Source organism: Manis javanica, chromosome 4, assembly GCF_040802235.1.
Source record: "Manis javanica isolate MJ-LG chromosome 4, MJ_LKY, whole genome shotgun sequence".
Classification (NCBI taxonomy): Eukaryota; Metazoa; Chordata; class Mammalia; order Pholidota; family Manidae; genus Manis; species Manis javanica.
This window is the reverse complement of record NC_133159.1, coordinates 116,852,628-116,867,590: the sequence shown is the minus strand read 5'-3', so window position 1 is coordinate 116,867,590 and position 14,963 is coordinate 116,852,628. Positions and strand designations below refer to the sequence as shown.

General features: G+C 34.8%; 1 protein-coding gene across 6 annotated transcripts in view; it reads left to right on the top strand.

Annotated features, from left to right (window-relative positions):
• AKAP10 (A-kinase anchoring protein 10) overlaps positions 1 to 14,963 on the top strand; it is a 77,496-nt gene that overhangs the window by 44,625 nt on the left and 17,908 nt on the right. For all 6 annotated transcript variants that reach the window (XM_073234741.1, XM_037012955.2, XM_037012950.2 and 3 more), the window contains 5 exons: positions 323 to 459; positions 3,039 to 3,183; positions 4,910 to 5,083; positions 8,695 to 8,804; positions 14,273 to 14,355. In XM_073234741.1, coding sequence (XP_073090842.1) covers positions 323 to 459; positions 3,039 to 3,183; positions 4,910 to 5,083; positions 8,695 to 8,804; positions 14,273 to 14,355 — 649 coding nt within the window. The remainder of the gene's footprint in view (positions 1 to 322; positions 460 to 3,038; positions 3,184 to 4,909; positions 5,084 to 8,694; positions 8,805 to 14,272; positions 14,356 to 14,963) is intronic.

The window sequence follows — 14,963 nt, the reverse complement described above, 5'->3', positions numbered from 1 at the left end:
TAAGTGAAATCATATGGTATTTGTCTTTCTTTGCTTATTCATTAGCATGATACCCTTTAGGCTCATCCTTGTTGTCATGAATAGCAAGGGTTTGTCCTTTTTTTTATGGCTGAGTAATATTCTGTTGTGTGTGTGTGTATGTCCCACATCTTCTTTATCCATTTATCTATTTATGGATACTTAGGTTGCTTCCATATCTTGGCTATTTTACATAATGCTACAATAAGTATGTCCTATATTTTAATAGTTGGGACTATAGATTAGAGATGGTGAGAGAAATATGTTTATAGTCATATTTTCCTCTTGTATTTTTCCTTCCTAGTACATGGAAAAAGAGGATGCAGTGAATATCTTACAATTCTGGTTGGCCGCAGATAACTTCCAGTCTCAGCTTGCTGCCAAAAAGGGCCAGTATGATGGACAGGAGGCACAGAACGATGCCATGATTTTATATGACAAGTGAGTTATATTAACAGATGTATTCAGCACTTAGCAAATATATATATATATGGAGTATTTGATAGTACTTCGTAAATAAAGGTGAATAAATTCAGCCCCTGCTTTCAAGGAGCTTACCAGGAGTAGTGTGAAAGCTGCTCCTTTTCATATAGTGTGTTAAGTTTTGGGGATTCTTAAAAGTTTCTGTTGCGGAAAGAGGGTGTTTGTGTGTGGCAATCAGGACAATGGAGGTGGAGTTCAGGGAGGGTTGCACAGAGAAAAGGATTGAATTGTGTCTTGCCAATGGGTTTCAGCCCTGGACAAGTTCACTATGAATTCAATGTAACCAAAGAAATGACAGTAGAATGTTAGGTTGAAAGGATTATGCTCAACTTTGTTCCCACGGTGGCAGGTCAATCACTAGAATCCTGTCTACTCAGAGTGAGTCTGCATGCAGCAAGCTGGTCTTTGCGTCTGGGCCTCTCTATCCCCGCAGCCCTCTCAGTCTCTGTCCTCAGCACTGCCACCTCTCCAGTCTCGTCTCTGCTCTCGTGCAGCCTTGCAGCTGTGCCACCATATCTTCCAGAGCACTGGGCAGAGCTCTTTGTATAGAGTCAGTAACAATGTATTGCCCACACATGTGTAGTGAGCAAGCCGACCAGGGCCAGGTGAGAATCCTGGCCACAGGAACCTTTACTGTATCCACAATTAGATCCTGAGGAATGAGTTGAATTTTTCTAGCAGGAGAAGGTGGGAAAGAGTATTCTAGACAGAGACGTTGGCCCAAAGAAACTAGGGGGAAGCAGCGGCACTTTCAAGAAACTTGAGTTTGGGTAATTGAAACTTGGGTGTAAGAGGAAAGTGAGACCAATTGGGACATATTGTGAAGGGTTTCAACTCTGCAGTATGAGTGCAGATCTGCTCAGCCCAATTAACTGCTCAGTGAATAATAGTTTTTCATTAGGCTTCACTTAAAATGAGAGAATGGCAAAATCTTGCAATCAGCAGAATTAAAAACATCTGGTCAGGCAAGCGTTAAGGCTGTGGCCAGCTCCATGACACATGATGTTCATTCTTTTCATTTAACTTTTCTTATTTAAAGAAAAGTAGTGTGTTGTTTGTATCTACAAGCAAGTGCTAAGTGCTAAGAAGGTAACTTGGTATAGAAAAATCCACGAGCTGTGAGGGTTGGAAGGGAGCTAAAAGCATCTAGGTCAGTGGCTCCTGAATATTGCTCTGCAGCCTCATGCTGGGCTGTCTGCATAAGAAGCACCTGGGAGCTTGTTAAAAATAGGTATCCAGTTTTCCCCTCTAGGAGATTCTGATTCAGCAGGAATCTTTGCTTTTAGAAAACATCCCAGATGATTGTGATGAGTAGCCAGATTAGGGAATCTAGTCTGTGTTCCCATTTTGCAGGTAAGAAAACTAAGGTCAGAGGAGTAATGATTTTATCAAAGTCACAGGGCAAGTTAGTGGCAGGACTTCGACCGGAATGCAGTTGTTAATGTTTGTTCAGTGTTTATTTTAGTATATTTGTGGAAAATATTGCATAGGAAACATTTTTACATGGACATTGAAATTGCAAGTCTTTAGTTTACATTTAGAAATTTGGTCTGGTGTGCCCAAAAATTCAAATCATGAAGGAATATTTACTAACTTATTATTGCAAGATGGAGACTCACTTCTTGTTACAAAAATACCAATAACAAAAAGTAAGTTTTCTTTATGCCGGAACAGAAGAGTGACATTAGTAAGGTCCTGGCCGGTGCACAGTAACCACACAGAACCGAGACGCTGTTTTCCCACTGTATTCCATTTTCAGATGAAGATTGCTGTGTGGCATCCCATTGGTGCTGTCATTTTACCAGATTCATTATACCAAATTTCACTTTATGAGTTCCTGCTTGTTTTTTTCTTTTACATATGCATCATCACAGTCATGCCTCAACAGCTTTTCTGTATTTGTATCATAGACAGGAGTTAAAACCCACTCCAGTGTTTGGAAGAGGACAGATAAGTTTTTCTGCTTTTAATGCTTTTTTGTATCCACTTTATAAATCAGCAAGTCCTATTATTCTGTCCAAGGACATCAGATCCATCCAGTTCACCCTCAGTGCTATTTTGTTTTGAATTCCTATAATGTATTTTATATATGCCTTATAGTTGTGATGGTGTGTTCTTATTGTATTCCATTCATGGGTCTTTCCTGCTCCCTTTCCAGGGGAAATGACTGTGTCTTGCCCTCTTTTAAACCCATCTCTGTCTACTAAGTGCTGAACAGAGAATAAGTGCCAATTAAATACGTGTGCTTGGTTGATTCCCTTGCCTTAGCTGTAGCCTGACCCTCAGAAATCTTAAACAGGAACTAAGGACGATGGAAGGCAGATGGAGAGGAGCAAGTTGACTCAGATATCTTTGGGACAATAGGAGTAGAGGTCGCAGCTGGGCTGTCATCACCCGGCTCAATAATCTAGACATATAGACTGATACATGTAGCATCATAGAAGATTCTCTCATTAGATGCCAAAGTGGCTTTAAACTTGCTGTGGAATTTAGTTTTAATGGAATTTGGTTTTACTTTGGCTTTCTTTCTGCCCTAGGTACTTCTCCCTGCAAGCCACGCATCCTCTTGGATTTGATGATGTCGTGCGATTAGAAATTGAATCCAATATCTGCAGGGAAGGTGGGCCACTCCCTAACTGTTTCACAACTCCATTACGTCAGGCCTGGACAACCATGGAGAAGGTAATTAAACTACAATAGGTTTTTTTTGGTGGAACCCAGAATGTATAGCATACAAAAAAAAACCCAAATGAAACAGAACAGTGGGAAATCGAAGCAGTTGTGGCATAATGTTTAAGAGCAAAGGCTTTGAATCTGACTTCGTATGTATGAATCTTAACCATTAGAGACTGAGTGATGTCAAGCAGTTGTTGAAAATCTTTAATGCTATTCTCATCTGTAAAAGGGGATAATATGGACTTACCTCAAAGTTATGTTGAGGATAAAAATGAGGTAAGATGTATGCAATTCTTATTATTAATGTAGTACTTGACACATATAGTAAGCATTAAAAAATATTCACTGCTACTATTACTGTTTTTTTTTATGTCTTTTTAGATAATTAGATAATAGTATTGGGCAAAGTTAGCTTATGAATGATCCATATATTCCACCAATATCTGTCAATGGTGTTGGAGCACTAGTTTTGTGTTTCATGATAACTTATGGGATATCACTAATAGCTTTTTAATAATGAAATGTTGGTATTTGAGAATGATTTATTCTTCTAATAAACTAGAGTATTCTACCAGGAATTACACAAGAGCCCAGGATAAACCCATGAGGTTTTGTCACTTAAATATGTCATGTGTATCTAGGTGGATAAGGGTTAAGTGAGCACTGATACATACATTGATCACACATAGAAACTGAACCCCAGGAATAAGGAAGAGTTACATATAAAAATCAGATAATTAAAAAGCTGGTGGTAAACTAAAGAGCATATCAGTTTTTGCCCAGGAATAATAATTTATTTCATGTTTAAAATTAAAATATTTCTGTTTTAACAGGAAAAGATTCAAATCTGTATCATATACAGAATATAGACTTCCTGGGTAATAAAATTAAAATATATATAAAATGTAAATATAAAAATATTTCTCAATAAATGTGTGTATGCAAGGAAAGGACTTATACTAATTTTAAGAATACTATCAAGTTCACCAATACTTTGAGTATTTCTGTGCTAGGTGTTGGTGTTTCAGTGGTAAATAAAAGAAGCATGGCTCCTGGAGCTCTGTCTAAAAAGAAGATGCCATGAAGGAAAAGTTAGTAATAGGAAATGTTCCCAACAGTAATGGGAACTTATTCAGCATCATTAATCATTTTTAAATGCAAATAAAAACATCCATGTACCATTAAGCATTTATTTAACAACATTTGAAAAAACACAGTCCAGTGTTGGTAAGCCTGTGTCAAAACATTTACCTTGATAATATTGCAGGTAATATACACTGATACCTCTAAATGGTAAATTGACTGGATATATCAAATCTAAAATGATCATATTATTTAATTCAGTAATCACACTCCTGGTAGTTTATCTTAAGGAAATCAGTTCAACAGTTAGAATCAGTATATAGACAAAGACTTTAATATCTATAACAAACCAGAAAAATCTAATATCAAATTATATCCAGTCTTTGGACTATTTTATGGACACTAAGGAAATGTGAATATCAGGTCTATGTAATATTTTCATGGCAGCTATTTGAGGGGAAAAACATAAATCATACTTGCAATTTATAGTTACAGTGTAAACTGTGTACAAAGGGATAATACTTGAAGTATAATAAAAAGTAAAGTCATTTGTAGTAGCTGGTAGAATTGTAGGTAAAATTTTGTTTTAAAATAAAGTTTTAGTTGTATGTGATTTTAACTTTAAAATAATGCTTGTCTTCTCTTTCAGGTCTTTTTGCCTGGCTTTTTGTCCAGCAATCTTTATTATAAATATTTGAATGATCTCATTCATTCAGTTCGAGGAGATGAATTTCTAGGAGGGAGTGTTTCACTTACTGCTCACAGCTCTTTGGGCCCCCCTGATGACTCTCACCCAGGTGGTTCCGACAGCTCACTTTCTCAGGTATTGATCCATTTACCTCTGCCATTAGGAAAAAAAGCATACAGATCTTCTTCAAACACCAGTAATAGATCCTGTTTGTAAGTTTTAAGTTGCAGAATAAACAAAAGAGAAACAAAATCAGGCTGCTTATATATTCTTATCAAAGTGTTTATGGTGATTAACAGCATATTATACTATAAGGTATCATGCTTTGAGATAAAATTCACATACCGTATAATTCATCTGTTTACATTGTATATAATTCAGTGCTTTGTGGTACATTCATGGAGTGCTTAACTGTCACCATAGTCAATTTTAGAACATTCCTTTGTCTTTTTACCTTTTTGTCATGCTGTTTCATTCAGGCTATTACTCTGCTGGACACTGTAGTTGTTGCTTTTAGTAAACAACATAACATTCATTTGGAGTTTCTGAAGAGCTCTTTGTGTGATAATTCAGGAAATTTTAGTAACTAAATTTGGATGCTTTCTTTAAAGAATAATTGAGTGAGCTCCTATGTTTCCTAATACTGTTTTTCACTGAAGGGCTTTTGGTTTTCTGAACTGTAGTGCCATTTTACATTTCCTTAACCTTTTTTGTATTTTTTGTATTTTTTGGAGTACATTAGTATATCAAACCTTATCTGATTCTCCCCAAAATCACACCAAGAGATCTTGGTTATCCCCAAGAGATCTAAGGAGATATTAAGAAGTTAACTGATTAAAAAAAAAAAAGTTAACTGGTTTTATTGAAGTTACAGTGTTAGAGCCAGAAGTATAGTCCACATCTGTTCTTTGCCCTAAGTTTAATAATACAGCTTAATTATTTTCTTGTTACTGTTAACAAATAGCACTTTGGATATTTTTTCCCTGGGCATTGGGTAAATTTTCTCTATCTGTAAGACAGTACTATTTTATTGCCATCAATAATCACCATCAACATGGCTTTCCTCAGTACCTTTTCCTCCTATTAAGGTTACTTACATAGGAGGTGACCTGCTAAATCTGGTTGCCATTTTGTTCTTTGATATAGGCTAAAATGTTTTTTTATTTAGGCACTTTCAAGACCTAGATGCTAACCATAAATATATTTTACATTTTTGGTTGAAACATAATATACATATAGGAAACTACACACCATAATTATACATAGCCTGAAGAATTTTCATAAACAGACCTAACCCTTGTAACAAGCATCCAGATCAAGAGTCAGAATATTATCAGTACATTGGAAACTCTTGTGACCCCTCTAGGTACTGTCTTCCTCCCTGCCAGGTTAGCTACTATCCTGACTTGATGGCATTGATTGTTATTACCTGTTCTTACCATTTTATAACTGAGATCATACTGTACATATTCTTCTTTCTTTTTTTTTTTTTGTGCAGCTTTGAGATAAAAATTCACATACCATATAATCCATCCGTTTACATCGTATATAATTCAGTGCTTTGTGGTACATTCATGGAGTGCTTAACTGTCACCATAATCAATTTTAGAACATTTCTTTGTCTTTTTACCCAAGAAAGAAACTCTGTATCCTTTAACTAACACCTCTCAAATCTTCTAAGAGTTTTAGGCCTTTGATCTATTTTGAGTTAGTTTTGCATCTTATGTGAGGTAGGGCCAACTTTATTCTTTTCAATATAGTCGTCCCAGGACCATTTATTGAAAAAATTATTCTTTCACTCTTGAAATAGCCTTGGCATCCTTGTTGAAAGTCATCTCACCATAGATGTATGGGTTTATTTCTGGACTCTCAGTTTTGCTCCATCAATCTGTGTGTCTATCCTTCTGCCAATATTACATTGTTTTGATTACTATGGCTTTGTAAGTTTTGAAATCAGGAAGTGTGCATCCTCCAACTTTGCTTTTTTCATTTGCAAGTTTGTTTTGGCTATTATGGGTCCCTTGTAATTCCATATAAATTTTAGAATCACCTTTTTCATTTTGATCAGGATTACATTGAATGTGTAGATTGGGGAGTATTGCCATCTTAACAATATTAGTCTTCCAGTACATGAACATGGGATATCTTTAATTTCAGCAACATTTATAGTATTCTGTGTACAAGTCTTACATCTCCTTGGGTCAATTTATTCCTAAGTATTTTATACTTCTTCAGTGCTACTAGAAATAAAATTGTTTTCTTGATTTCATTTTTAAATTCTTCATTGATAATGCATAGAAATATAATTGCTTTTGTGTGTTGATATTGTGTCTTCAATTTTACTAAATTAATTTGCTAGCTCTATTAGTTTTCTTGTGGATTCTTTAGGATTTTCTACATGTAAGATCATGTCATCTCTCTGAATAGAAATAGTTTTCTTCTTACCACTTTGGATACCTTTTATTTCATTTTCTTATCTAATTTCTCTGGCTACAACATACAATACCATGTTGAATAAAAGTGGTGAAAGTGGGAATTTTTGTCTTGTTCCTGATCTCATAGGGAAAGCTTACAGTTTTTTACCCTTTAGCTGATGTTAATTGTTCTTCAAAATGCTTTTTATCAAGTCGAGAAAGTTCCCTACTGTTCCCAATTTATTGATTTTTTTTATCATAAAAGCATGTTGTATTTTGTCAAATGCTCTTCTGTATCACTTGAAATGATCATGTGGGTTTTTGATTTTTACTCTATTGATATAGTATATCAGTGTACATTGATTATGAGATGTTAAGTCAACCGTGAATTCCTGGGATAAATCCCACTTGGTTGTGGTATATAATTATTTTTATATGCTGCCAGGTTTGGTTTGCTAGTATTTTTCTTGAGGATTTTGCATATGTACTCATGAGATATTGGTCTGTTCTCTTTTCTTATGATATCTGGTTTTGGTATCTGAGTAAAAATAGACTCAAAAAAGTATCCCCTCTTTATTCTGGTGCCTTTTTCTTTTTAATTATATGCCTTCCTTGGCACAATAAAGAGAGCCCTTTTTCTATAAGAGTGTTCTATAAGAGTCTGTTCAGTTATTTATTAACTTAACCTATATCTTAGTCATGGATATTAACCATGTTCCTGTTTTTTGTTATTTTAAACAATGTTTCAGTGAATAATTCTGTGTGTAAGTGTGTTTGTAATTGTATTTTTAGATGTAGAATTTCTTAGTCAACCCATGGCTCTATGTTTCAAAAAAATACCAATTCTGACTTGCTATTTTTGTGAAAGGTAGAATACTGGAGGGGAACTTAACTACACTCATCTAGCTGGTTATTTTAGGAAGTTATTCTTAGCTTCTTTTTGTCACATGGCCTCAGTCAGAAGCATTCATGGTTATCCTGTAAAAGTTGGACTTTACCTTTATTAGCCAAGGTGCATATACCTGGATGGATGGTTGCTTTGCACACTTGGGAACATAATTCCTGTGAAGACAGCACAGGAATTTAGGTCATTAAGAAAATAAGAAAACATACTTATACATATGTATACATTTTAATATTGTGCTTTCCTCCTGTAGTTATATTTTGAGGTTACATTTCAGAATCATTGTTATTAGCATCTCAGTAGTGATGGGTTAAATGAAAATTGAATTTATTTCGAACAGTAAAGATTTTGTACTAATCTGTCATAGAAACCCAGGACTAATTTGATTCCTGAATAATAAACTATTAAATTTACAATTTTTGTTGTAGTCCAGTATGAAAAAAGCCAGTGTTAAAATTTTAAAAAATTTTGATGAAGCGATAATTGTTGATGCTGCAAGTCTGGATCCAGAATCTTTATATCAACGGACGTATGCAGGGTAAGTTTGGCTCATGTCTAGAATTTTTACAAGTGTAGTGAATTTTGTATCTTTTAAATTTTTTAATTTAAAATTTTAAAATTATTTTTCATACATTATTATATGCCCAGCACTTCATAATGTGCCATAGAACATGATTGGGAGTAAAGGCTCAGAAGTGGCCTCCTCGTTTTTAATGTTGGCTTAGCCACTCATTGGCAGTCTACCTAACCTCTTTGTCTCTTAAGTTTTCTCATCTGTAAAGTGAAGATAATATTACTACTTTATTGGGCTGTTGAGGGGATTAAGTGGTGTAATAGATGAAAAGCATTTAAAACAAATCTAGTAAGCACTTTGTAAATATTATTACCATCATTATTCCACCACCTTAATAAGATTGATGAGTGTCATATTTATATAGTATGTTTTAGGCTATCTCTTCTGTTTTGTTTGAGTCCTATGTTAAAAGCAAAAATACAAATAAAGTACAAAGATGCCAATATCATTCATTTAGGACTTTATAACTAATATGGGAAATGAAATAAAATTAGTCCTTTGTATTTATTGGTTGTTTATTTTATCCTGTAACAAAAAGACAGTGATTCATAGGATATGCCACAGATCAGATCATAAAATCTCTTCCCTTAAAGATAGCTTGATTAACACATAAACCTGTGTAAAGTCTTGACTAATAAACTCCAGCTCCAACCATGGTTGGGCAGTGCTCTAAAGGAATTTCAGTGTATTTAATTGCTTTTATTGGAAAGTACAACTTACATTTGGGAGATTAAGGAGTCTAGAAAAGTACTTTGAAGTAAATAAAAATTAGTTGACCACATTGTCTTTGGAAAGCACCTCATCTGTGTCAGCATTGTAGTAAATCTTTATTTCTTCTTTTAGGAAATGGTGGACAATAGGCCTAAACGAGGGCAATAATCCTTGATTCCCAAAGATATTTATTCTTAAGGAATGGTTGATCCATTTATTTAAAACCTTACTTGAGACAGTCTATCAGTTGCAAGATGTTTTACTTCTGTAGTTTTTTTGTGTATGTAAAATAAATATATTTTTAAAAAATGAATCAGAAATAGAGAAATGAATTATTGTTCTTCATATTTAAAGATAGTTTTCAGTGTTTATTTTAGTTTTAATGGTTTTAGCATCTTCCTAAGTTTTTCTCAAGGCAAACAAATTTGTATCAGTTGGTGTATATTGGCACCCGTGTGTGAAATGATAACTTATTAGGAAGGATATCTCTAAAATAAGATGCACTTTGCTGGAAAGGAAATAATACAAAGGTATCACTAAATTTGTTTTTCTCCTTTTAACTTTTAATTACAAATACATTAACCTCTTCTTATAAAGTATTAAATTTGCAGATAAGGCCAGTGTCCCCTTTGATTGTGTGTCAGTGCCCATGTTCTTCCCTTCCTACTCAGGATAACCACGGTTATGTTATGGTGTATATTTTTGTTTGCTTATTTTTATGTAATTGATGTTACACACTTTTCTGTATCTTGTGCTTTCATTCATAGTGAATTTTGGAGATTCTTTTGTATGAGTCTGTTCAGATTTACCTCATTTTAACAATGTTTTAGCATTCCTTATATAATGTTAATTATAGGTCATAACTGTGGCAGAAGTTTCCGTAATGTGTTGTGCCACTATTTGGCTAGTTCGGTATTGATGAGTATGTAATGTAAGTTGTTTGCAATTTTTCCCTGTTATACACAGTATAGCAGAGGACTTCCTTGTATATACTTCCCTTATACCAAAAAGGAGGTTTTAAATTTCAATAGATCTTGTACCAGTTTACCTCTAAAAATATCTCTAAAAATATTTTGTATTCTTAGCCACCATTAATAAAGATACTAATTTTCCCCAGTTGGTTGTCTACACTAAATGAGATCAAACATTTAATTTTTATCTTAGATTTTTGCTTGTGGGATTGACTGAGCTTCTTTTGGCTTGTTTTTGGTTGCTCGGGTTTTTTTCTATGAATTAAGTATTTGTCTCCTTTCACATATGGTTGGTGATTTCTTAGTGACTTATTGGAATTCTGTATGTTTCTGGATATTGTTGGTTAGCAATATCTTAAGAAATGAGACTTTTGCTGTGTTCTTTACCTTTTATTTATTTATGTATTTTTAAATTTATTTCTTATTAAGTTATTATTGCTATACAATCTTATGTTCAAGTTTCACATGAGCAACATTGTGGTTACTACATTCCCCCTATTGTCAAGTCCCCACCATAGACCCCATTATAGTCACTGTCTATCAGCATAGCTCTAGAGTCACTACTTGTCTTCTCTGTGCTATACTGCCTTCCCTGTGGACCACTGTATTATGCATGCTAATCCTAATGCCCCTTAATCCCCTTATCCCTCCCTCCCCACCCACTCTCCCCAGTCCCTTTCCCTTCGGTAACTGTTAGTCCATTTTTGGGTTCTGTGAGTCGGCTGCTGTTTTGTTCCTTCAGTTTTTGCTTTGTTGTTATACTCCACATATGAGTGAAATCATTTGGTACTTGTCTTTCTCCACCTGGCTTATTTCACTGAGTATAATGCCATCTAGCTCCATCCATGTTGTTGCAAATGGTAGGATTTGTTCTCTTCTTATGGCTGAGTAGTATTCCATTGTGTATATGTACCACATCTTTATCCATTCATCTACTGATGGACACACTTAGGTTGCTTCCATTTCTTGGCTATTATAAATAGTGCTGTGATAAACATAGGAGTATGTCTTTTTGAATCTGTGATCCTGTTTTCTTCTGGTAAATTCCTAGGAGTGGGATTCCTGGGTCAAATAGTATTTCTATTTGTAATATTTCGAGGAACGTCCATACTGCTTTCCAGAATAGTTGAACTAATTTACATTCCCACCAGCAATGTAGGAAGGTTCCCCTTTCTCCACATCCTCATCAGCATTTGTTGTTGTTTGTCTTTTGTATGGCAGCCGTCCTGACTGGTGTGAGGTGATAACTCATTGTGGTTTTAATTTGCATTTTTCTGATGATTAGTGATGTGGAGCATCTTTTCACGTGCCTGTTGGCCATCTGAATTTCTTCTTTGGAGAATTGTCTGTTCAGATCTCCTGCCCATTTTTTAATAGGGTTATTTGCTTTTTAGTTGTCGAGGTGTGTCAGCTCGTTATATGTTTTGGATGTCAACCCCTTATTGGATATGAATATATCCTACCATACTATAGGATGCCTTTTTGTTCTACTCATGGTGTCCTTTGCTGTACAGAAGCTTTTTAGCTTGATATAGTCCCGTTTGTTCATTTTTGCTTTTGTTTCCCTTGTCCGCAGAAATATGTTCATGAAAAAGTTCCTCATGTTTATATTCAAGAGAGTTTTGCCCACGTTTTCTTCTCAGAGTTTTATGGTTTCATAACATACATTCAGGTCTTTGATCCATTTTGAGTTTACTTTTGTGTATGGAGTTAGACAATAATCCAGTTTCATTCTCTTACATGTAGCTGTCCAGTTTTGCCAACACCAGCTATTGAAGAGGCTGTCATATCCCCATTCTATGTCCATGACTCCTTTATCGTATAGTAACTGGCCATATATGTGTAGGTTCGTATCTGGGCCCACTATTCTTTTCCAGTGGTCTATGTGTCTGTTCTTGTGCCAGTACCAAATTGTCTTGATTACTGTGGCTTTGTAGTAGAGCTTGAAGTTGGGAAGGGTAATCCCCCCTGATTTATTCTTTCTTCTCAGGATTGCTTTGGCTATTTGGGGTCTTTGTGGTTCCATATAAATTTTAGAACTATTTGTCCCAGTTCATTGAAGAATGCTGCCAGTATTTTGATAAGGATTGAATTGAATCTGTAGATTGCTTTAGGCAGGATGGCCATTTTGACAACATTAATTCTTTGTACCCAAGAGCATGGGATGAATTTCCATTTGTTAGTGTCCTCTTTAATTTCTCTCAAGAGTGTCTTTCAGGGTATAGGTCTTTCACTTCCTTGGTTACATTTATTCCTAGGTATTTTATTCTTTTTGATGCAATTGTGAATGGAATTGTTCTCCTGATTTCTCTTTCTGCTAGTTCATCATTAGTGTATAGGAATTCAACAGATTTCTATGTATTAATTTTGTATCCTACAACTTTGCTGAATTCAGATAGGTTTTAGTTCTAGTAGTTTTGGGGTGGATTCTTTAGAGTTTTTTAAGTACAATATCATGTCATCTACAAACAGGGACAGTTTCACTTGTTCCTTGCTGATCTGGATGCCTTCTATTTCTTTGTGTTGTCTGATTGCTATGGCTAGGACCTCCAGAACTATGTTGAATAAAAGTGGGGAGAGTGAGCATCCTTGTCTTTTTCCTGATCTTAGAGGAAAAAGCTTTCAGCCTTTCACTGTTAAGTTTGATGTTGGCTGTGAGTTTGTTGTCTGTGGCCTTTATTTTGTTGAGGTCCTTGCCTTCTATACCCATTTTGTTGAGAGTTTTTATCATGAATGGGTGTTGAATTTTGTCAAATACTTTTTCAGCATCTGTGGAAATGATCATGTAATTTTTGTCCTTTTTATTGATGTAGTAAATGATGATGATGGATTTTTTAATGTTGTACCATCCTTATATCCCTGGAATAAATCCCACTTGATCATGACTTATGATCCTCTTGATGTGTTTTTGAATTCGGTTTGCTAACACTTTGTTGAGTATTTTTGCATCTGTGTTCATCAGGGATATTGGTCTGTAGTTTTCTTATTTCGTGATGTTTGCCTGGTTTTGATATTACAGTGATGCTGGCTTCATAGAATGAGTTTGGAAGTATTTCCTCCTCTTTTACTCTTTGGAAAACTTCAAGGAGGATGGGTATTAGGTCTTCTCTAAATGTCTGATAAAATTCAGCAGTGAAGCCATCAGGTCTGGGAGTTTTGTTTTTGGGTAGTCTTTTGATTACCAGTTCAATTTCATTGTTGGTAATTGGTCTGTTTAGATTTTCTGTTTCTTCCTTGGTCCGTCTTGGAAGGTTGTTTTTTTCTAAAAAGTTGTCCATTTCTTGTTCTTTGCCTTTTAACTTCACTTTATATCACTGTGTGTGTGTGTGTGTGTGTGTGTGTGTGTGTGTGTGTGTGTGTGTGTGTGTGTGTGTGTGTGTGACTGTAGCCATAAAATCCATTTTCATCTTCTTAGGGCAAGTCCTTTCCTTTTGTCTCTTCTTTTAAGAAATTATTTTGGCTATTCTGTATCTTTTCTCCTCTGTATGAATTTTAGAATTGTGAATTACCTATTAACTTGTCATGTTTCATATACTTTTTGGAATCTTGAATGGAATTGCATTGAATTAAAGATTATTTTGCTGTCTATGGGGATTGTTCTGTTTTAAATAAGCCCCTCTTTGAATAACATGAGATTGGTATAAATTATGCTTCTAGCTTTTTACATTTAGATGAGATGCTTTTAAATTGAAGTTTTTCTTCCTAACCTAAAATTGTAGAAATTACATTCTTCTTTTTATGCTTATTTAGGAAGATGACATTTGGAAGAGTCAGTGACTTGGGGCAATTCATCCGAGAATCTGAGCCTGAACCTGATGTAAAGAAGTCAAAAGGTTAGTGGTGTTTTGTACTCCGTGTTTAGCCTTTACTCACATTAATCACTGACTATAAGTGAAAGGTCATAAAAGATTTAAGCTGTTTATTTTATGAAATAAAGTCTGTCTTTCGCCTTGTGTTCATAGTCATCAGTATAAGGGCTTCATGTAATCACATCTCTATATAGTCTCTTTCTCTCTCTGAATCAAGTTACAGAACTTTCTTTACCATTATAGAAGGCACATCTATGTGAAAATGTATTTGTCACCCTTTTATTTAATGGTGAAATGCCCAATTCAGGTTGGACTTGAGGTTTATCTTGAGACCCTTTGTTTTATGAAATTTCCTGTAAAATTTAATTCAGTGTGATAAGGTTGACCATATTGTCTTACGTGAAAGATACTAACTTCTGTAAGAAGAAAGTGCTCCATTTTGATATGTGTTTAAAATGAAGAGCTATTGTTAATCTCCCTTGTAATTTAATAGGCTCTATCCCTGTTGACCTTATTTTTAGTGTCATTATGTTTTGGGTGGTGAAGTGTACCACTTGATGTGGATGAACAGCCTACTTTTGGTTCAGATACATTGACAGAACAGGCAAAAAATGCAACAGTTGAAATAATTT